The 21,914-nt window shown below is 38.4% G+C and overlaps 2 protein-coding genes across 4 annotated transcripts in view; one reads left to right on the top strand and one right to left on the bottom strand.

The window, feature by feature from the left end:
- The window catches only part of Ccdc175 (coiled-coil domain containing 175), a 52,518-nt gene extending 43,253 nt beyond the window's left edge, over window positions 1-9,265 (top strand). The window contains exons 16-21 of the mRNA XM_070032482.1: window positions 254-406; window positions 3,459-3,561; window positions 4,552-4,595; window positions 6,688-6,847; window positions 8,276-8,418; window positions 9,165-9,265. Of these exons, the coding sequence (XP_069888583.1) occupies window positions 254-406; window positions 3,459-3,561; window positions 4,552-4,595; window positions 6,688-6,847; window positions 8,276-8,346 (531 nt within the window). The 3' untranslated portion in view covers window positions 8,347-8,418; window positions 9,165-9,265. The remainder of the gene's footprint in view (window positions 1-253; window positions 407-3,458; window positions 3,562-4,551; window positions 4,596-6,687; window positions 6,848-8,275; window positions 8,419-9,164) is intronic.
- A 710-nt stretch (window positions 9,266-9,975) lies between these two features.
- Jkamp (JNK1/MAPK8 associated membrane protein) lies at window positions 9,976-21,570 on the bottom strand. Of its 3 annotated transcripts, none has more exons than XM_070032498.1 (7): window positions 21,480-21,570; window positions 19,751-19,842; window positions 18,495-18,649; window positions 17,149-17,355; window positions 15,619-15,800; window positions 12,363-12,439; window positions 9,976-10,210 (listed from the first exon to the last, which is right to left on the bottom strand). In XM_070032498.1, the coding sequence occupies exons 1-7, from the start codon at window positions 21,481-21,483 to the stop codon at window positions 9,992-9,994; spliced, it is 936 nt and encodes a 311-aa protein (XP_069888599.1). In that variant the 5' UTR covers window positions 21,484-21,570; the 3' UTR covers window positions 9,976-9,991. The 3 variants fall into 3 exon arrangements, with proteins under 3 accessions (XP_069888599.1, XP_069888609.1, XP_069888618.1); XM_070032508.1 differs by having other exon boundaries at window positions 19,751-19,824; window positions 21,480-21,569; XM_070032517.1 differs by lacking the exon at window positions 19,751-19,842 and having other exon boundaries at window positions 21,480-21,569.
- Between the last annotated feature and the right edge of the window lie 344 nt (window positions 21,571-21,914).

Here is a 21,914-nt window from a genome sequence, read left to right on the forward strand (position 1 = left end):
AATCCCTTCTCATCCCCAAGTTTTGCCAACCAGTTGTCATTATATTCAAGTATATTCCATATAGTGAGTATCTCAATATCTATTTTACTTAACTTTTGGGAAGTCCATGAATCATTTGAATAAGTCAGCTTTAAGGTTTGTGAGTTTTTGTAAGAGAGGGAGACATGGAGTAAGCTGTGTGGCTCAGGACTTAATGAAGACTCCTGCTCTGCCTATGATCTGTGAGATAATTGTGCTTTTTATGTTTGAGTAGGAGAAAGTGAAAACAGAGTTAAAAGCCATACGAGAAGAAGAAAGCAGGAAAATCAAAAGTCATTATGAATGTCTAAAGAAGTTAGAAATTGAAATCCAGACAAATGATGATAAAGTAAACCTTTTGACTACCGAAAATGAAAAAATTAAAAAAGTAAGTTTATCAAAATCTCATTTTCTATAATGGTTTTGATTGGTTGCTTAGATCAGCAACACTAGAAGAGAAAAAAATATCTCTTCAGGTAAACTTTTTTTTCAGTACTGGGACTTGAATTCAAGCTTCCCACTCACTGAGCTTGCTTGCTTAATTTACTTGCTCAGCTGGTGCTCTACCACTTGAGCCACATCTCCAGCTTTGCTTTTAGCTGGTTACTGTTTTTGGAGCTGGAGTCTCTCATACTTTTCTGTCAAGTGGCACAGTGCTGCTGTATTGACTAACTTTGCCTGGTTTGGAACAATGTAGGCATACAAACAATAGAATACAGTGCATAATCCTTTGTGCAATCTTGTGTTGATGAGCTTATTCTTGAGTGTAGTCAGTCCATTATTCTTAGTTCTGTAAGTATTTCACTGTATGACTCTACTTCACTTTATTTAAACCCACCTCTCCTGTCCTTAGATATTTGGAGAGTTTCTAACTTTTGGCAGTATCGCCATGCTTAGTATAAAATTTTGATGACCATACATAAACACACAAACACATTTCTATTAGTTATCTCAAGTGGAATTGCTAGGTTACAGGGTTCATCTTAACATATTTGCAGTCTTCTGAAGGTGTGGCACCAATTGCCCTTCCTCTCCTCAGTACATAAGGTCACTGGGAACTCCATCTTCTCACCAACATGCCTCTTCAATTCAGCCATTCTGGTGTGCACACAGTGGTACCCCACTAATTTGCCTTTCCCTAATAATTGATGACTATTTATATATTGCTGGTCACTTGAACATCTCCTTGAAGAAGTACCTGTTCTAAATTTTCTACCTATTTAAAAAAAAATTAAAGCTGTCTGTATCATACTGATCATTTTACAGCAAAAAAAAAAAAATTGGTTCACCAAGCCCCTAAAATTAGTCTCAACATACAGATTTTAAGTTTTTGGGTTTAGATCTCAAAAGATTAAGGTTTGCATATTATATAAGATCCATCATTTTAATAATTTATGTTCAATAATTAGATATGCAACTGATTTTAATGCTCAGAGCTAGTGTACATATACATTGCAAAGAATATATAATATGTCTCCCATCCCAAAGGAGGAGTCAACAAGGCTTGATAAGAAATGTACTCATGGGGGCTGGGAAGGTGGCTCAGTGGTAGAGCGCTTGCCTTGCATGCACGAAGCCCTGGGTTCGATTCCTCAGCACCACATAAGCAAAAAGAAAAAAGCCGGAAGTGGCACTGTGGCTCAAGCAGTAGAGTGCTAGCCTTGAGCTGAAGAGTTGAGGGACAGGCCCAGAGTTCAGGCCCCACGACCGGACCCAAAAAAAGAAAAAAAGAAAAAGAAAAAGGTACTCATTACCTTGCCCATGTAATTATAGCCCCTCTGTATGGTATTTTCACAATAAAAAAGAATATATAATCTGTATTATATGTCTTTAAAATGCATAATTTGTACATTTCATGTTGTGTGACAAAAAAAAACAGTAATAACAAAAGTTTGTATAATATATCCCAGCTTGAAAGGCCTGAATTAGATTCTGCCACCTGCTGCTAACACTCACTTTGGGCAGATACTTAATGTCTCCCATTTTTGTCTTCTTGAAATAGTAGTGATTCCTTATAGGAAAAAATGTAACTTCTTTGTAAACTGAAAGTTTAAAGTGAATGAACTTTTTTTTTAATAAAATAACTTTTCAGTTAAGTAAAATGATCTGAAGGTCAGAATCTGTATCAGTGTACTCCCAAGAGTAACAAAGCTTAGTTAGCATGTATTCAGTCTGTTGGATATTCACAATACTCTAACTAGGGAATGTTACATTCTTTTTACAGAGGAAGAAACTAAGACTTTATATGATTTTAAAATGTTTTGATGTTAGATAAAACAGTGAGCACTGCAGCAATAAGTCTAAAAAGAATTGGCATAGTCACTGGCTAATTCTCTTCACTTATATGGGTGATTTTTTTCCCTCCTGTAACATGTCAATAGCTATCCTACCAATCTCTTGGGGGGGGGGAGGTTGATAGTATTAAAATAGCAAAATAGGCAAAGCACAGATGGCACGTGCATATAATTCTAGCTACTCAGGAGTTTGAGATCTAAGGATAGCAATTCAAAGCCAGAGCAAGTAGGAAAGTCTATAAGACTCTTATTTCCAATTAATCAGCATAAAGCTAAATTGGAGGCATGGCTTCAGTGGAAGAGTGCTAGCCTTGAGCAAAAAAAGCTAAGGAAGAGTGTGAAGCCCTGAGTTCAAGTCCCAGTACTGGCACAAAAATATATATACACAAACATTCATATATACATACATACATGCATACATACATGGCTTAATAAGTCCTAATGTTCTTTGAAAGAGCAATGGTGCTCCAAACAGCCTAAGTCTCAGAACTTCACATGTGAAAGACATCTTCTTTTTCTAGCCCTTGGAACAAACTTAGAAGGAATTTTATCCGCTTGTGAAAGTATTCCAATAGACTCTCTTCTAATAATTATTATTTATTAAAATAATTCAAATTTCCATTTGTACATTTTGGTGCAGGAATTTTTTTTTTTTTGGTCAGTCATGGGGCTTGAACCCTGGGCTTGGGCGCTATACCTCAGCTCTTCAGCTCAAGGCAAGTGCTCTATCATTTGAACCACAGCACCACTCCCGGTTTTCTAGTGGTTTCTTGGAGATACGAGTCTCATGGACTTTCCTGCCTGGGTTGGCTTTGATCTGTGATCCTCAGATGTCAGCCTCCTGAGTAGCTAGGATTACAGGCGTGAGCCACCGGTGCCCGGCAATATTTTTGTTTGGGACTTCATGCTTTCAGACAGCACACCTCTTCAAATTCTTACGGTATCAGTTTACATTCAGAATATCCTCTGTCTTTCTCCTTCCATAGAAGCTTGATAAGGATATTGGCCATTTGCCCCCTTCATGTAGAGCACTTGGTAGCACCAGGAAAGTAAGTCTAGGCTCTAGGTTCATTAAATGACTACATGCCTATTTAAAACACACAGTAACCAGACTCCTAAAAGCAACACCAAACCTCTCTTTTACAGCATACGGCCTACTTGCGGAATGAAGCCGATAACTACAAGAAAGGAAGAGAATTCCTTGAGCAAAGTTCCAATGACCTGTCTTGGCAGCTGTTAGCTCAGCAAGGTGAATAATGTCTTATGGACCCATTAGATCGGCTTTATCAATTTGCATAGAGTAAAATGCCCTGGTTTGAAGGTCAATGAATGTTATCAACTGTTCAACTACTACCACCATGGCAAGACATAACACATTTTTATCATTCCAAATGTTCCCTTATGTCTCCTTAGGGTTGATCTCTCAATTCTCCTCCACTTTCTAGAATCCACTTTTCTGCTTTCAACACTAGAAATTAAGTGAAAGGAAAAAAAAAAGTGTGCCTTTTGGCTTTTTGACTCAGCAAAATGTTTAAGATTTTAGCCAGACATGGTGGGTCATGCCAAGATCAGGACTGAAGCTTAAGATCAGCCTGGGCAAAAAATTCACACAAGAACTTTTCTCAGCAAATAGCTGGTTTGGGTAATGCCCTCGTGTCCCAACTATGACAGGAAGCAGAAAACTGGAGAATCACAGTCCAGTCACACCTGAGCAAAAAATAAGACCCTATCTCAAAAGCAATCAGTGCAAGCCTGGCGCTGGTGGCTCACGCCTGTAATCCTAGCTACTCAAGAGGCTAAGATCTGAGGATCTTGGTTCAAAGCCAGGCCAGGCAGGAAAGTCTGTGAGACTCTTATTTACAAAGTGGTGCTGTGGCTCAAGTGGTAGAGCACTAGCCTTGAGATGAAGAGCTAAGGGACAGTGCCCAGTCCCAGAGTTTAAGCCCCATGACCAACAAAAACAAAAACAAAAAAACCAACCAGTGCAAAAAAGATCATGCTAGGACAATGAGGAGGTGAATATATATATATATATATATATATATATATATATATATATATATATATATATATGTCATATATATGTTCTTTAATATATATCGTATATATACACATATGTATGAAGAGAAGCCTATTAAATTGTATAAGTACTGATAAGTATTTCTATAAGAAAACTAAAGCTAGTTTTACAAAAATGTTCAAATTGTTTCACTAACTATTATTTTTTAAAATCCTTTAGCAAGATACACAGATTTGTGGGCAGAATTTCAGGCCACAGTTAAGGTGAGTGTGTAGGGGTGGGGTGTACATATTTGGACAAGAATCCAGTACTAGCCAGGCACCGGTGGCTCACGCCTGAAATCCTACCTACTCAGGAGGCTGAGGCCTGAGGATCATGGCTCAAAGGCAGTCTGGGCAGGAAAAGTCCGTGAGACTTTTATCTCCAATAAAGCACCAGAAAACCAGAAGTGGTGCTGTGGCTCAAGTGGTAGAATGCTCACCTTGAGTTGAGGGACAGTGGCCAGGCCCACATTTCAAACCCCAAGACCGACCAAAACTGAAAAAGAATCCAGGACTGCAGGAGGTTGACAGTACCTTTATGACTATCATAGTTCAAAATTTTCATTGTGCCAATGAAATCTTAATTTTTTAGGAAACTGTCTTATACTTCTAATTTGGGAGTTTCTCTGCCTTTGTGTATGTGTGTGCATGTGTGTGGGGGGGGGGTTCACCTGCCAGTCTCCCATCCCCCTCTCATCTTTTTTCTCTCTCTCCTTGCAAGCTTAAACACATTATTGTTTTTGGACAAAGTAGTCAGTCCTAAATGCAGGCTATCATCATGTTTCACCAGCCAGTACCAGGGTCTTCATTACAGTTAGGTAGCCTAGGATTTCAATCCAGGCTCTGCCTATGTACTAAGTTTTAAGTACTAGTGTTCATACAATCCTTTTGTAGCCCTTAAGACATCTTCAGAATTCCTTCTGAAAAAGAAGCTGTGGCAGCTGAGTCTAAGTAACTTTTCCAAGACCCAATCAATAAGCTTAAGAACGTAAAAGGCAGATCTCATTTGGTTCCAAGGTTGCTTATCTTAAACTTTAGCTACTTTGCAGTTCTGTTCTGTTTTGAGGGTGATCTGGCTTTTTCTACCACCTCACCCCCAACTGTATACAGTTAAAAAGTCAAAGTCAGAGCTGGGTGCTGGTGGCTCATACCTATAATCCTTAGGTGACTGAGAACTGAAGATGTTGGTTCAAGGCCAACCCAAGCATGAGAATCCATGAGACTCCAATTAGCTGGAACTGGAACTGGAACTGTGGTTCCAGTGGTAGAGTGCTAGCATTGGGCTAAATAAATAAATGATAAATAAATAAAAACTGGGCACTAGTGGCTCACGCCTGAAATCCTAGCTACTCAGGAGGCTGAGATCTGAGGATCAGAGTTTGAAGTCAGCCCAGGCAGAAAAGTCCCCATGAGACTCTTATCTCCAATTAACCACTCAAAACTAGAAGTGAGCCTGTGGCTCAAGTGGTAGAGTGCTAGCCTTGAGCACAAAGAGGCTCAGGGACAGTGCCAAGGCCCTGTTTTCTAGCACACACACACATAGATACACATGAAAAAGGCAGTGTCAGTGGGAATTCTACCAATCTTGACCTTTAATAATCCATTTTTTTCTGGGTACTTTTACAGAACTTTGCAAACTGGCTGTATACACATACTTATTTCACATTACTTTTGTTTTCAGAATGCATATTTTGTTGCGACTGATACACTTACACCCCCACCTCAAATGGCTTTTTTTAAATGATTTTTATTTGTAAAAATACTGTACAGAGGGGTTACAGTTATATGAGTAAGATAATGAATACATTTCCTATGGAGCATCGTTACCTCCTCTTTTGTTTTCCCCTTAGCATCCATCCCTTCCCTCCCCACCTCCCCAACTCCTCCCTCCCCCCACCCAAGTTGTAAAGTTTGTTTTCAACATAGTGTCTTGTACATCTCATTGTTACAATGGGTCAACCTGTATCCTTATTTCGGTGTTTTGCTATTTCCCTTCCCCTCCCCAAATTAGAAAAAGGTATATACAAGATGCAGGACACCAGAATCAAAAACAGTGACAACAGGGGTTGTACCGTGGGGGAAGAACATACAAAAGAAACAACAAAAAAATCACATAGTACATTTTAAATATGTTAAAAACAATAGCAAGAAAGAAAAAACCACCTATATGGTCATATGTACATAGCTTTTGACCTTTTCTGCTTGTCCCAGACATATACTATTTACCACAAATAAGGGAAACCATGGGACCTATGTTTCTTTGGGCCTGGCTTACTTCACTAATATAATTTTTTCCAAATGTCTTTTCTTTAAGGACTCGGGGCGTAATGGTGAAGAGATCTTGCAAGACCTAGCAACTCTAATAAAGAAACTGAAGGAGAGGGATGAAAGCATCGAAAACATGAGTAGGTGGCTCGAAGGGAATATTAAAAAGCTACGTTCCCTCATGGAGGAGGAATTACCAGAGGACCGTAGTAAGCAATACTTTCATATCTTTGATAAGATAGTGTTGTTATCTTACTGTAGTTGGTGACATCAAAAGAAAAAAATTATCTCTAATATGTCACACTCAAATAGACATTGGCACTCATTTATGGGTTGAATACTATAGAATTATTTGCCAATTCTTCCTTCTACCTGAATTTATTTATTCTGTTTGTACTTGTTTGAACTGTAATCCTCCAGTTCTATCTTATACAAGGATTAACCACTAAGCCCAACCCTGTAATATTTTTAAAGCCTTAAAAATTCAATTTGCAGTGTTATGTTTTTGTTTGATTGAAAACTACTTGATATACCTAAAAACATTTGGAGCTTTTTTTTTTTTTTTTTGTGCCAATACTGGGGCTTGAACTCAGAGCCGGGGCTCTGTCCCTTAGCTTTGCCCCTCATGACTAGTACTATACCATTTGAACCACTGCTCCACTTTTCTGTTTCTTTGCTGGTTAATTGACTTTCCTGCCCTGGTTGGCTTCAAACCAAGATCGTGAGATCTCATCTTCCTGAGTAGCTAGGATTACAGTCATGAACCACTGGTGCCTGGCTATATTTTGTGCATTTAATTCTGGAAAACTACTTATACTTGTATAATTTCAGCAAGGAAAAATCATTTTTTAACAGCAATTATCTCTTGGAAAAACTAAATGAAGAATCTAGGCCACAGACTCTTAAATATGAGAGCCACAGGGAGGTTTGAATAAAATTCCTAGGCTCAGACTATATTTTAAATCAATTCAACATGAATGTCAGGGGATCGGCCCAAGCATGTTTTGTGTTTCATTTAAACCTTGCAAATAGCTCAGTGTGCAGCATTACAAACCAATGGTTTTAGATAGTATATAACAATGTACTTGTTAGATTTATCAACAGAAAAAAATTTGACTTTTAAATTATTTCGGGCTGATTAACAAAATTACCATTTGCAGTGAAAAGTCTAAGGTGCTACAAAGGCTTAAGTCAAAACAACCAACTTTCAGGTTCTACATTAAAATCCTTGATCCACTTTGCAGAGAGACCTAATATCAATCATCTGCATGTGGCTATCAAGTTTTACCAATACCATCTGTTGAAAAGGCTATCTTCCCCTCCCCGCCCCCACCCCTCAAAAGATGGCTATAACTGTGTAGCCTTACTTCTGTGTCTTCTGTTCCATGGGTCTTAGCTTCTGCTTTTGTTGCCAGTACCAAGCTATTTTGGTTACTGTGGCTCTGTAAAAGAATTTGAAGTCTGGTATTGTGGTACCTCCAGCATTGCTACTTTTTGCTTAAGATTTCTTTGGCTACTTAGTGTCTTTTGTGCTTTCACATGAATTTCATAATTGATTTTCCTATTTGTTAGAGGCATGGATAAAGTGGTAGATCCATTCCTGAACAAACAAGAATATATATTTTTTATTCCTACAGAAAAGAAGAAAACTAGACGTATCAAAAGTGCCAGAAGTCCACCTTCTAAATGTAGTAGGAAAATGCATTAACAAAGAATAACTAACAAAATCAAGGATACAATTGCTGTAACTTCAAAAAGCACAGACAAAACTAATGTAAAGGTGAGCACATCTACTTCCACATTTTGCAACTGTCATAGAAATCTTCAAGGTCTATGAAGTAATTTACCCAACAAGTAGCAGAGCCAGAGAGTAACTGTCTAAACAATACAAATAGATAATAATATAATCTGTAGCCAGATTATAAGGTTAAGTGCTATTTCGTTTTCATGACTGTCCCTGAGTCTCTTGAAACCTGAAAGCATAAACATCATCAAAAACCAACTATAAGGGGGCTGGGAAGGTGGCTCAGTGGTAGAGTGCTTGCCTACCATGCATGAGGCCCTGGGTTCAATTCCTCAGCACCACATAAGCAAAAAAAAGAAAAGAAAAGCCAGAAGTGGTGCTGTGCTCAAGTGGTAGAGCGCTAGCCTTGAGCTGAAGAGCTGAGGGACAGCACCCAGGCCCAGAGTTCAGGCCCCACGACCGGATCCAAAAAAAAAACCCAACTAAAGGAAAACATCTATTCTGTATTTCATTCACTCTAGCAGCACTCTGTGAATCATTAGACACATCTTCATTCCAAAATATAACAATGTGAAAAAATGTGTCTCAATAAAGTATGGCATATAGATTTTTTCAAAAAATGAGACAAAGGAAAAAGGGTTTATGTGAGTACATATATTTATTCATTTCAGAAGAAACACTATACTTTTATTTGACATTTTGAGAAGTTACTTCCATAATTAGTATATCCGAACATTTGAGGTTTTTGTACTTAAAACTTTTTATCATTGTTTTCTTTACAGGAACCATAATATGAACCTGTCTACTACATAGTTTATAAACAAAAAAATGGTGTATAAATTATGTTCTATATTATCAAAATACTGTATTGGCAAAAATAAATAAAAACAACATACTTTATTTCCACGTTTGCTTATAGACTAAACAATTATCTTTGACACTGTACCTCAGTACAGGTGGCATATCAAAACAGAATACGCATGCACAATTACGTTACTGCTTAGGACTTCAGAATGTAATTTTGTTAAAAGGAGTTTTTTTTTTAATTTTCCCTGTAGTGCGGGGCATTGAACCAGGGCCTTGCATATGGTAGGTAAGCAGTTTATCACTTGAGCTCCTTCATTTTTACTTAGTTTCACAGGCTCTCACCACTACCTTTGTCTGCGCTGGCCTCAAACCTGGGATCTGCCTCTGCCTCCCCAGGAGGTGAGACTGCAGGATTTTTTGTTCTGTTTTGCTGGAAGTTCTAGGAATTAAACCCAGAGCCATTACCACTTGAGTTCTGTCCCCACACCTAAAGTTTTTCTTTAAAAAAAATGAGAATAATCCATGCTAGATTCCATAAACATGGTGGCACTCCAAAAAAGAACTTTTAGGCTTTTAGTGTAATAGATAACAGTATGCTGTATAACAGAGGATCATGGTATTTTATATTTCCAAGTTCAACCGTAAGGCTTTTTAAGCCAAAAAACAAAAAAGTAAAAAAATTCACAAGCATTAAGGTTTGCTGATAAAACTGTTCTCACATATGACAGAACAGTGGTAACATAATAAAAAAAAACTTGACTTATTAAGAATACTTCTTAGGTTTTCTGGCATGTTCCATACATCAGTGTCCATTGGCTCCTTCAGAGAGTATCCGTGAAGGTTCAGTAAATTTTGCAGTGAACAAGTAAAAAAGAGCTGGTGTAGGTACCAAAGCCAAAAGGGGTAAGTCTTGCTCAAGTTTATCCACTCTGGAAATGGAGATTATCCCATAGGCATGAAGTAACCAGTGGCTGAAGAGAACAATAAGTCTTTTCTTTCTAACCAGAAGATCATAGCAGTTCTATATCATTTTATAAAAGAAAGAAAAGAGAAATACATATTATTAACTGAACAAGCAAGATAACTGTTCTCACACAAAGTCATAGCCTTAGAATCACAGAATATGAGGTTATAAGGATGTAAGAATCACCCAGGCTTGCTGTTTGCTCTTGGAAACAGCAAGGATTCTTTTGAAAGATGTTAACTACAAGAGGAATTCTTTATTACATTCTTTCTTCCTGCCCCGCCCCATGTAGCTATGACATAAGAGTTACATAAACTAAGCTTCCTCACCCTTTAGCATTCTCAGAGTATTCTGCCTGAATAATTAGAAGGGAGCAAAAATGACATGTAAATATCCTTATCCTCTTTTACTCTTAACAATACCCTATAATATGCAGAAACTAGAAGGATCAAATTAATTTAAGTATCATCTAAGTGTGCTAACATATAACATGTAATCTGTAGTAGACAGTCATCTACTTTCTCTTATCATTATATGTGACCCATCAACTCACCTAATGCTGCTTTCCCGGATGCAGGTACCTATTTCTGACTTGTGTGTCTAGAATTAATGAACTATATGTATATTTTACGGAGGAGCGATTTGCAGAGGCAGAGAACCCAGTAGATTTCAAGCTAATTTTATAAGTGCATGCCTAATTTATAATTATATAACAAATATATAACAAATTCAAAAGCCTCATTTGATTCAATCACCCAAACATTTCACCTTTCAAATCTTTCCCTACAATTGATAAATGTATAGAGCTAATTTCTGTCTTAATTAATCATACTGAAATGCTGACTATAAGGAGAAAAGAGGATAGCTTTAAATGAGAACTGAGTAACCTCCATCAACATATTCTGTCTAGTGCTTCCACTGATATTCTTCCTAAAAGTCACTAGGACATCTAGGTAGCCCCTGTGCTTTCTCACCTATATTAGAAAAAGTGACATCAATAGCATCAACAGAGGGCCACATTATTTAGCTTTTTTCCCCCCCCCAGGGCTGAGGACCGAACCCAGGGCCTTGCGCGCGCCGGGCACGCGCCCTTCCGCTGGGCTAAACCTCCAGCCCCGGCCACATTATTTAGAAAGAAAATTTCAGATGACTGTACATGAACAAATAGGCAAAAATACACTTTTGTATTAAAAGCTTAATGAATGTGACTACTCATTTATTACTCTTCTTTTTGATTGATAATAGCTTAGTTCCTTAAAAATACTTAAAAATACAAATTGTGATGACATGAAATTCTATTTTATTCTACTAACCTTTAAATAAGTCAAAATGTAACTTTTGGTCAAAATACGCTGAATATATATACATACATATATATACAATATACATCTGTATATAAGTATATATATAGAGAGATTTTTCTAGAAATTTTTTAATGGAGCATGCTGCTTGTAATTTTGTTTAGACAACTGAAGAACCTGGAAAAGCTCACTGGGTTGAGTTGGCATTACACAGAAACTAATAGCCATGACCTAGAAATGTTAAAAATTATTTTTTCCCAGTTGTACAGAGGTAATACACTTTATTAAATACATATGGTCTTATCTACATGGGCCATATTACAGAAATTAATGAAGTATTCTTTAAGTAATGAAAACAACAAAATAGGATTCTTTTTAACAGTGACCTTCTGCTGAGATACTAAAAGAGGCACTGCTCTTCAGGAAAGATCAGAATCAGAACGAATGTGGCTACTACTAACATGATCTCTAAATATAAAAATATTATACATATTAAGGGGTAAAAGAAACCTATCCATAATCAAGACAATACAACTCATCCATAATCAAGACAATAAAAAATAGATGACATACATTCTATGTCATCTATACTTTAATTACTAATTACTAATGATTATGTACTGCAATTATCAGGATAAAGTTTAAAAATTCTGCTTGCTCTGTGGGTAAATTACATGAGATGATTTTTCTTCCTCATGCTATGTTAACCGTCTGATTACTTCACTATTTAATTTCTGAAGGAAATAATGTAGTAGAGAGAATTTTCCATAAATTTACTAAGGAGTTAGAAACTAGGATTATATCCATTAGTCAAGGATTACTAAAACTACCAATTTTACTTTATCATAGCATATGCACTTATAGTCAATATGTCAAAAAAATTTTAACAAAGAAGAAAAATTGCCTACCTCTATTTCAGAAGCTGACATGTATACAGCCAGAGTAACCAAAGATAACACTAATATAATGTATGGGAAGGCATAATCTGTAAGAAAAGTATTCATATTACATTAGAAATTAATCATATTTTGTAAATAAAGCATCAAACAAATTCAAAGAGTGTAATTTTCCCCATGGTCAGGAAACTCCCTTCTCAACCAGTTCTGTGAGACTTGAGTCCTATATCTTAAGACATCAGGTCACCCAAAATTTTCTGGGAAAGGTCAGAGAGTAAATGCTATTGACCTTGCAGGCCATGTAGTCTGTCTTAGTTATCCAGTTACGTATATAACAGTAGTGTGAAGGTGACCATAGTAAAGGTAAAGAGCAATGGGCATGTCCTGTTGCAATAAAAATTTTCAAACAGTAAAATTTGAATGTCACAACTTTTATGTGACAATAAATGTCTTATGATTTCTTTTTCTCAACTTCTTAAAATTGTAAAGGCTTTCACTGAATGAAAAGAATTAATGCCTCTTCCGTGCAGCTAGAGTGGTACTAGATATACATCAAACCTGGGAGTATTGAGAAAATAAAAATAATTTTATGTGTTTTATGGTCCCAAAGAGGAGCTTTGGTTGAGAAAGGTTATGTATAAGAGTACTCCAGCCCTTTGGTGTGGGGTGGGTCTGAAAATCTGCCACATAATTCCTCTAGTGGGTTAGTAGGAGATCACACTTATAACACTTCAAAGTAAACAAAAGTTTCCACTAACAACTTCCTAACCACTCTCAGTGACTCTCTCTCAAGCCCCTCATCCCCCCAATATTGTCAGTTACTATAAACCACAGGTTGTTCTAAATTGCTCAGACTAGTTATATCCTACAACCCCAAACTAATTTCAGCAACATAAAAGAATGAGTTGTTACAAGCCCCCTGTGAGTAATCTCAGCAGACTAAATTTATACTTGGCACAAATGAATACTAAGATCTTAACTCTCCATATTATAGGAAAGGGCGCAAATGAATACTAAGTTCTTAACTCTCCATATTATAGGAAAGGGCGCAAATGAATACTAAGTTCTTAACTCTCCATATTATAGGAAAGGGCAATCTTCAGTAGGGGCAACTACAATTTAGGAATCATTGCTGTCTGGCAGTCTCTCAATTATGCTTCCAAAACCTCTTCCTGCCTTTCACAACCTTTTCCTTTCCTCCATTTCATAACTAAGAGCTTCTATATTATCAATCCAGGGCTGAGGAATTTGAGGGCTGCCAATTCTCTTTCCAGCCTAGACAGCAATCCAAGCTCCAAACTGGCATAAATTCCTTCCTGTGACCTTTTGGCCATTCCATGAATACTGGGAACTGAATTCACTTCTCCCAACCCCCTTGCTTCCTCTACTATTTGCTGTTTATCCATGTCCTCATTGCTAAATCATAAAGTTACAGTGTCACATTCTTCAACTCTAGTCTTAGTTTCCTACTTTATATAGCCCTACCTTTGAAATCACTCTTGAATTCCCAGTGTTTCTCTGTTTTTAGATAAGGCAAGTCTGAATGACTGGAATATTCTCTTAAAGGATCCCTCAGGTTCCCTTTCTCTATTTTCCATTAAGCTATCAAATTGTCTTTCTAAAATGTAAATCTAATTACTCTTCCTTCCAAATCTTTTTACAAGTAGTGTCCTATTTGCAGTAACCTCAAATGTATATACCCCCCGGCACTAGCCATACTGGCAAATAACTAAAGTGGGTCAAATCCATCAGGGAGTGGGCAACAGATAGAAGGGACTGTAGATTTTAAAATGGCAGCCACCAAATAAATAGTTGGTCTGTAGGCTAGACCCTGAAGGATATCAGATCCCTAATTAGCTTCTGATTTTCCTTTGGATTCACTTTCAGATCTACCCTTACCTTGAACCAAATTACATTTTGGAGGCAAAACCAGCTTGGGTCTAATTCTGGATCTGCCCCCTGCTATATTAACAGAAGTATGTTAGTAGCATCTAGTGACCTCAGTTTTTCCTTTGACAAAATGGAAATACCTAAAAATGTTGGGCAGATTTAATCATTGTAATTCCTTCAATCATTATAAGTGATTAAAGGAATGTCACTGATTAAGATGCACTTTATTCATAAACTGCTTTGTTGAATGGAAACTCCTTAAACAACTATTTAAAGATAAAATAAATAGATAAAAGTTTAACATCCATCTCCAGATGGGCACTGGTGGTGGTGGCTCACACCTGTAATCCGAGCTATTCCACAGGCTGAGACCTGAGGACCAAGATTTGAAATTAGCCGGGGGAGAAAAGTATATAAGAGTCTTATCTCTGACAAACTACTCAGAAAAAAGCCAAAAGTGGCATTGTGGCTCAAGTGGTAGAGCACTAGCCTTGAGCAAAAGAAGTTCAGGGACAGTGCCCAGGCCCAGTTCAAGTCCCAAGACTGGGGGAAAAACAATCCAAGTGGAAAAAAAAAAAGTTGCAGCATCTACATGGTACCCTTTAGCCAGAAGGCTCACTCTCAACACCCTGGTTGGTTCCTCCTAAAGATGATATCCAATATCTTGGAACATTTAATGTCATGTTTTCAAATCCTGGACTGTTCCTTCAGCTATTTATAACTTCTCTACTGTATGTTCTACTAGTGTGTGAGAACTGTAATAATGACTTTGTTGTTCATTTAAGGCACAGGTCAATCTAAATGACTGCTGAAGGAAATGAACGGACTGGCTAAAACAAAACAAAAAAAGACAAAGAACAGATTGGTACTTTTTTTATTATATGTAAAAGAATGTAAAAGAAATTCAAGATCTGACTTAATACTAAACAGTTTATATCAAGACCAATTTCTAACTACAATATGCAAGAAAATTTTTGTTCTTGTTTTCTATGTAGTCTTTAAAATTTTTCCAATTTGAGGGATAACAATTTGCATCATATTTATAGATTGGCATGTTGAACTGAAAACCCTTTATATAATTACTTTAGAATAATAATTGTTTTAACACTAGTCCAATTTGGCTTGAGTTTCAAATATAACCAGTATCTTGAGAATTCCTATTCCATTCTTTTTTTTTAATGTTGACTATAACATTTAGTAAAAATATGTACTAAGGCCTCTTTTCAAGGATTAAAGACTGGTTTTTAAGAAAAAGCTGCAAAATTGAATTCAAAGAAAACAAATGTTTATTATACATAATATTATATTCCAAAGGACTATAAATTGCCTTGTATAAACAATATATAGCATAAATATAAAGCAGAAAATATATACTCACATAGAAGGCCTCCGCCAACAGCCTGCAGCACAGTTAAAATTGGGAAGAAATAGAGGGCAGCATAAATGCTTTTAAATCTATCGGACTTCCCTAAGCCACATGCAATCTTCTTTACCAGGAGAGGCCGGAGCAGCATCATTAATACCAAGCAGAATGCATAATAAATAAACACAATGGTGTACCTGTGGAATAAAATAAAGCATTTGTAACATCAAAATGTATTTATGAACTTTTAGACCCCTTATATTTTAAAATTAGAGATCCTATATGAAGTCTGATCAATGAACACTCTGATTGGAGAAGGGTTGGCCAGATTCTGTTACATTGCTGACAAGTTGCAATGGTTCCTGTTCTGAGAGACTGGAAACACATTTACCAAGAAAACGTATAAAAATGAATTTGTATAATTTTGTAGAAATTTTATCTTGAAGAATTTCTATGTGTTTTTGTTTGTTTGTTTTGTCAGTCGTGGGGCTTAACTCTGAGCCTAGGCACTGTCCCTCAGCTCTTCAGCTCAAGGCTAGTGCTCTACCTCTTGAGCCACAGCTCCACTTTGGTTTTTGGAGTGGTTTATTGTTGGTAAGAGTCTCAGGGACTTTTCTGCCTGGGCTGACTTTGAACCACTATCCTCAGATCTCAGCCTCCCGAGTAGCTAGGATTACAGGTGTGAACCACCAGCGCCCAGCTAGAACACAATGTTTTAGACAAGTATTATACAGAATCTTATGACTTTTCTTTTTTTTAACTAAAATATTCTAATGAAAATTGTATTTGGAAAAACAGGAGAGAAATAAAGTGTTAACCCAAGTACTCTAGCAATAATCCTGCTACTACTGAGTGCCTTCTATATATATGATCTCTCTCCGATGTGTGGACTCAATCTGCCCAGCATTTTTCAGTATTCCCATTTTGCCAAAGGGAAAACTGAGATCACTAGACCTACTAACACACTTCTGTTAATATAGCAGGGGGCAGATCCAGAATTAGACCCAAGCTGGTTTTGCCTCCAAAGCTCATACTGTTTCTTACATGCCAGATACTCGGTTTCTGTTGCACAAGGGGTTCCTTCTTACTTTCTCTTTAAAGAAGGTCTATGAAACAAGACAAAGCTTATTTCATTTTTATATTTACTCCATACCAACAAAAATATTTTCCCTTTTGTTATACTAAGATATATTTTCATTTTCTCTTATTAGAATATACGTCTTGAGAGAAGAAAATCATTTCTATGTATCTCCCTCACTGCCTAAAAAGATATCTAACAATGCTCAATCTGTTTAAATGGGGGGTGGGGGGGGTCCGGTCATGGGGCCTGAACTTGGGCCTGGGCGCTGTCCTCAGCTCTTCAGCTCAAGGTTAGCGCTCTACCACTTAAGCCACAGCACCACTTCTGGCTTTTTTTCTTTTTTTATGTGGTGCTGAGGAATCGAACCCAGGGCCTCATGCATGCAAGGCAAGCGCTCTACCACTGAGCCACCTTCCCAGCCCCCAGAGTATAGTTTTTAAATGAGCTTAAGTCTGAATACTTACAGCGGGTAGACGGCCTCATGAGTACAGTGCACTGTGGTAATATAGTCAGGACTTGGGTTGTAGAGCATCGTATACCAATCAGAAAGCATCAATACTCGACACGAACGGATATGAAGAACGCCAACTGGATCACTCACAAGTAAGGTGATGATGGCGGCCATGCCACACTCAAACAGTGCAGTGATGTGCTGGAGAAGCGCACTGGAGCTAGAGAAGCACAGGGAAGGGGCACCACCACCAGGAAGAAGTCAGTATTCAACTGGCTCTAGTAAAAAAAACATGTATATATTTCCAAAAAAAAAACCCTAAAACTAAAGTTTTCTAAGTAGATCAGAAAAGTATAATCTTATTCTCTAAAAAGGAATACTCATTTCAGAAAACCAGTATTATTTTAAAATGCAACAGAAGAGCAGAAATTTTTAACTTCATTGTACTGCCGAAGTCTTATTAAAATGTCTTAAAGTTATCTATCTGTAAATCATATTTATTTATTTATTTATTTATTTTTGGGTCGGGTCGTGGGGCCTGAACTCTTGGCCTGGGCGCTGTCCCCTAGCTCTTCAGTTCAAGGCTAGTGCTCTACCACTTGAGCCACAGTGCCACTTCCAGCTTTTTTTTCCCCTGCTTATGTGATGCTGAGGAATCGAACCCAGGGCCTCATGCATGCAAGGCAAGTCCTCTACCACCTTCCCAACCCAATCATTTTTAATTATCTTGATAGAAGGAAAAATTCTGAGAAGTGTGAGGAACTAAAAGCAGTATGACAGAAACAAAGTTGGAACTGGACTCTCCATTCCCAGTAGCATCCTTATAACTTTCATATCTAAGAGAGATACTGGTGGCTCATGCCTATAATCCCACCTATTCAAGAGGCTGATCTCTGAGAATTGCGGTTCAAAGCCAGCCTAGGCAAAAACGTTTCTGAGACTCTTATCTCCAACTAAGTGTCTAAAAATGAGACCGAGAACTGTGGTTCAAAGTGGCAGAGTACCAACCTTGAGCAGGGAGAGCACTCAAGCCCTAAGGTCTTTCGGACTCTCTTTATATTGTATTCCTTTTATCTGCAGCCTAGACTCTGTCCAATTCAGACCACAGTTGTTACACATACATCTCATTATTTATGCTGTTTTTTCCTGCCTAAAAGTTATTTCATTAAAATTATTTTCAGATCTCCCCAGGCACAATGTGTCTACATTCTTCATGACCTAAATAAAAGCATTCTGTCAGTGGAAGACTGTATACTTAACACATAGAAGGCCCTGGGTTCTACTGCCACCATGAAAATGGATAATAAATGATAATTAGTCCAACACCACTCCATGTAGACACGTTCATAAATGTCTCACCTCTTTTTCCCTGAGTACCATTCAATGAAGAACCAATGTAAAATAAGAGGCAGCATAGCCATAAATCCAAGATAGAGCCAATCATAGAGCTCTGGAGACCCTGTGCAGGGCTGACAGTACTTCTGTGCATTTGTCCTCTGTCCTCTGGGGCACACCTACAAAAAATATTTTATAGAGAGACTATAGTATTAACTCTCCTCCAATGTGATTCTGTAAGACATACTATTTTAAACATTTAAATTTGTATGTATAGCTTTTAGAATTAAAAAAAAAAGTGGGGAGGGGGGAGGACCTGGTATGGGAGTCCACGTTAGTAATCCCAGCTAGTGGGTGAGGGGAGGGATCAGGATCTTGGCTCAAAGTATTGGTCGGGGTGAGATAAGGGGATGTTATAAGTGAGACAACTAGCTCAACAAACAAACTAGACTATGCAATGGAGCACACTGATAACCCCAGCTACACAGGAGTTGCGGATAAGGAGATCACAGTTTGTGGCTAGGTCTGGGCAAAAATTACAAGTTCCTATTCAGAAAATAAGTGAATAAGAGCTGGGAGCCTGGTGTAGTAGCAGAGTGCCTGCCTAGAAAGCACATGGCCTGAGTTCAGACTCTAGTACTGCAAAAGAAGAAAAATCTACTTTGTTTATAAAATGCTCATAAAATATTCTTAGAAGGAACATTTTTAAAATATTATACTTATTTAGTTAAAATGGTTAAGGAACATCTAATAAAAAAAACTACTTGGTAACATTACATAAAAAAAATTATACAGCCAGGCTCATGCCTACCTAAGGATTGAAGCTAGCCTGGAGATTCTTATCTCCAATTAACCAGCAATAAGAAGGATGTGTGGGTATAGTTCAAGGGGGAAAGCATCAGCCTTGAGCAAAAAAGCCAAGTGAGAGCCCAGAGTTCAAGTCCCAATACTAATACAAAAAAATAAATAAAATGAATAAAGATATAAATATGAATAGTGCATTAATGAATGAATGAGTTCTAAAGTATTAATATTAACTTCTATATAAGGCACTATGCTAAATAATTTGAAAAATTACTACAAAATTATAAAATACTTTAAAATATTCAGCTGTGGAATCAAGATGTAACATTTATCAATATAACAATACAAAGATTCTATTAATGTCTCCATACTGTTTTATAAATTGCGTATATTTAAGAAAAAGGATTCTATATGTGAAAATATTTCAAAAGCAAATAAATACAACAAATGAAATAACATACAAACAAGAAACTTACCCCACATTCACCATAGATTTCAGTTGAGCCATTTTTAAATAATAGGGTCTTCCCACAATAAAGTCCAAGGCATGCTGGTTGGATATCGACAGCTTTTTAAAAACAAATGCCAGTAAAGTAACATCTTTTGATTATTAAAAAAAATATGATAATAGCTGAAGCACTTTGCAGAAGTATCTCGACAATTTCAGTTTTTAGATGACCTATGTATTATTCAAAAACGTTGATGCATTAGTTTTAAATTTCTTCTTTCACGCGGTGACACTAAGCATTGTTACACTCAAACCTTGATGATAATTTAGTGTGCCTTACCATGAACTTCCTCAGAGCAGGTTAAATCCCCAGAACTAATAGTCCAACCCAGTGTGTCTTCAATAGAGCACCAATAAAGGTGTATTGTGCCCAGTGAGAACATTAAGCACACAAACAACCTATTGCCACTTTTGTTCTTAACAGAACTCAGTAATAACAGAGAAATTAAAATGTAGTTTCAGAAGAGGTCAGGCCTTTAATCAATTCACCTTTATAAAAGCACTGTCCTAGCATTTTGTCACTTCTGTTGAGGACAGGTGGAAATTAAATCAGGGCTGTCACTGGGCCTCTGATCGTGTTTGGGAACCACTATTTTAGAATCAATTTCTTAACCTTAAAGGTTACAACAGTTTTTTTTATACAAAGGAGGGATGAGGGAAGTGCCTCAAGACCCTAAAGATCATCCTGGACTTCATCCATAAGGAGAAATTACTGGGAATGTTCTTCAGCAGTGATATTTGATTCCTGTCCTTCACTGATTCACTGGTTCTTAACGTGCACTGATGGACAGTCTCTGCCCCGCTAAGACCCTACCGACTAAAGTAGAGCAGACCTCAAACCACTGGGGTCTGAATGTGAATTTAGAAGAAGTATGCATTTTATGACTATGAATAATGAACGATCTCTCAAATGTTTCACGAATTGACAAATCTGCAGCCTGTCTGGTCCCCAGGGCCCTTTCTCCTTTCAACTCCCAAGAGTTGATTTCTTTTTCCCTGTGTATGCTGCTGAGAGGAAAACAGAAAATCTAAAACGCCTCAGGCTTAGTATTTTCATTGACTATGTTGGGGTGGTTTCTTTTCTTTCAGTGGCACAGGCTTCTTGACGTCGGAACTTATCTTTGAAACCAATTTTATCTCAGTGTGCTAAAAATATGAAAGCAAGCAGTCTTTCAGATTTTTTTGGCAGAAATTAAGGCGCTGGAAACTTCTGCAAGGGCTTTCTACCTAATAGATGCTTAATTCATCTGAATGTAAATTTGAGTTGTTTTTCAAAAACCCAAGGCCTGTGACTTGGTTACAGTAACTGCAGCTATCCAATCTACCCAAGAAAACCCTGGCTCCAAAGGCCCATCTGCTTTCATTTCCTTCAGTGAAGCACGGCTTTCCTTGCTCTTCCGTTCCCTCTTTTCTGCAATGGTCTCGTCCCATCGTGAAGGGCCCACGGAAGCTGGACCGCAAGCCGCACAACACGGCTCCGCGCAGGCGTCCTCCGCGCGAGCCTCCAGACCCAGGTGACACTGGCACACCACACCGGCTCGGCCTCCCCGGAGCCAAGCCCGCGCCGCCGCCCGGCAGCCCGGCTGCAGTCCACGGCCCGCCCCGGGACGGCCGGAGCCCCGGCCGCCGGGAAGCCGAGCGCCGCACCCACGGCCGGATCAACCTTGATGCTTCCGGCACCCTCGACGACCACTCACCCATTGGGCGCTCCTAGGCTTCACTCCAGAAGCTCAGGAACCAACGGACCCGACGGTCCTGCCCGGACATCCGGGCCACAGCGGCCTTCGCGGCTCCGCCTCCCAGTAACCAGGACGACTGCTCTGAAGCCCCGCCCCTGCCGCTCGTCTTGGTTCTGAAGCTCCGCCTCCACTTCCTGGTTTAGGCTCTGAAGCTCCGCCTTGCTCCCTAAGCTGGGCATCATAGCCCCGCCCCCGCCGCTCGGTCTAGACTCTGAAGCTCCGCCCCACTGCCTGGTCTCGGCTGGGAGACCCCGCTCCCACACGTCTGCGCTCAGAGGCCCCGCCCCCGCTCGTTGTCTCGGATTGGAGGCCCCGCCCCTGATAGTTGTCTCGGCTTGAGGCCCCGACCCCGTTCGTCCTTACGGCTTGGAGGCCCCCCCTCCCCGCTTGTCT

The sequence above is a fragment of the Dipodomys merriami genome, unplaced genomic scaffold, assembly GCF_024711535.1.
Source record: "Dipodomys merriami isolate MVZ:Mamm:240054 unplaced genomic scaffold, mDipMer1.0.p SCAF_1, whole genome shotgun sequence".
NCBI classification, from domain to species: Eukaryota; Metazoa; Chordata; class Mammalia; order Rodentia; family Heteromyidae; genus Dipodomys; species Dipodomys merriami.

What these genes read in the sequence shown, in the direction of transcription:
- Jkamp (XM_070032498.1), bottom strand. An exon ending in TGGTACTCAGGGAAAAAGAG is followed by an intron (nt 17,356 to 18,494) that starts GTGAGACATTTA and finishes GTGCTTCTCTAG; the next exon opens with CTCCAGTGCGCTTCTCCAGC. An exon ending in TGTCAGCTTCTGAAATAGAG is followed by an intron (nt 10,211 to 12,362) that starts GTAGGCAATTTT and finishes AAAATGATATAG; the next exon opens with AACTGCTATGATCTTCTGGT.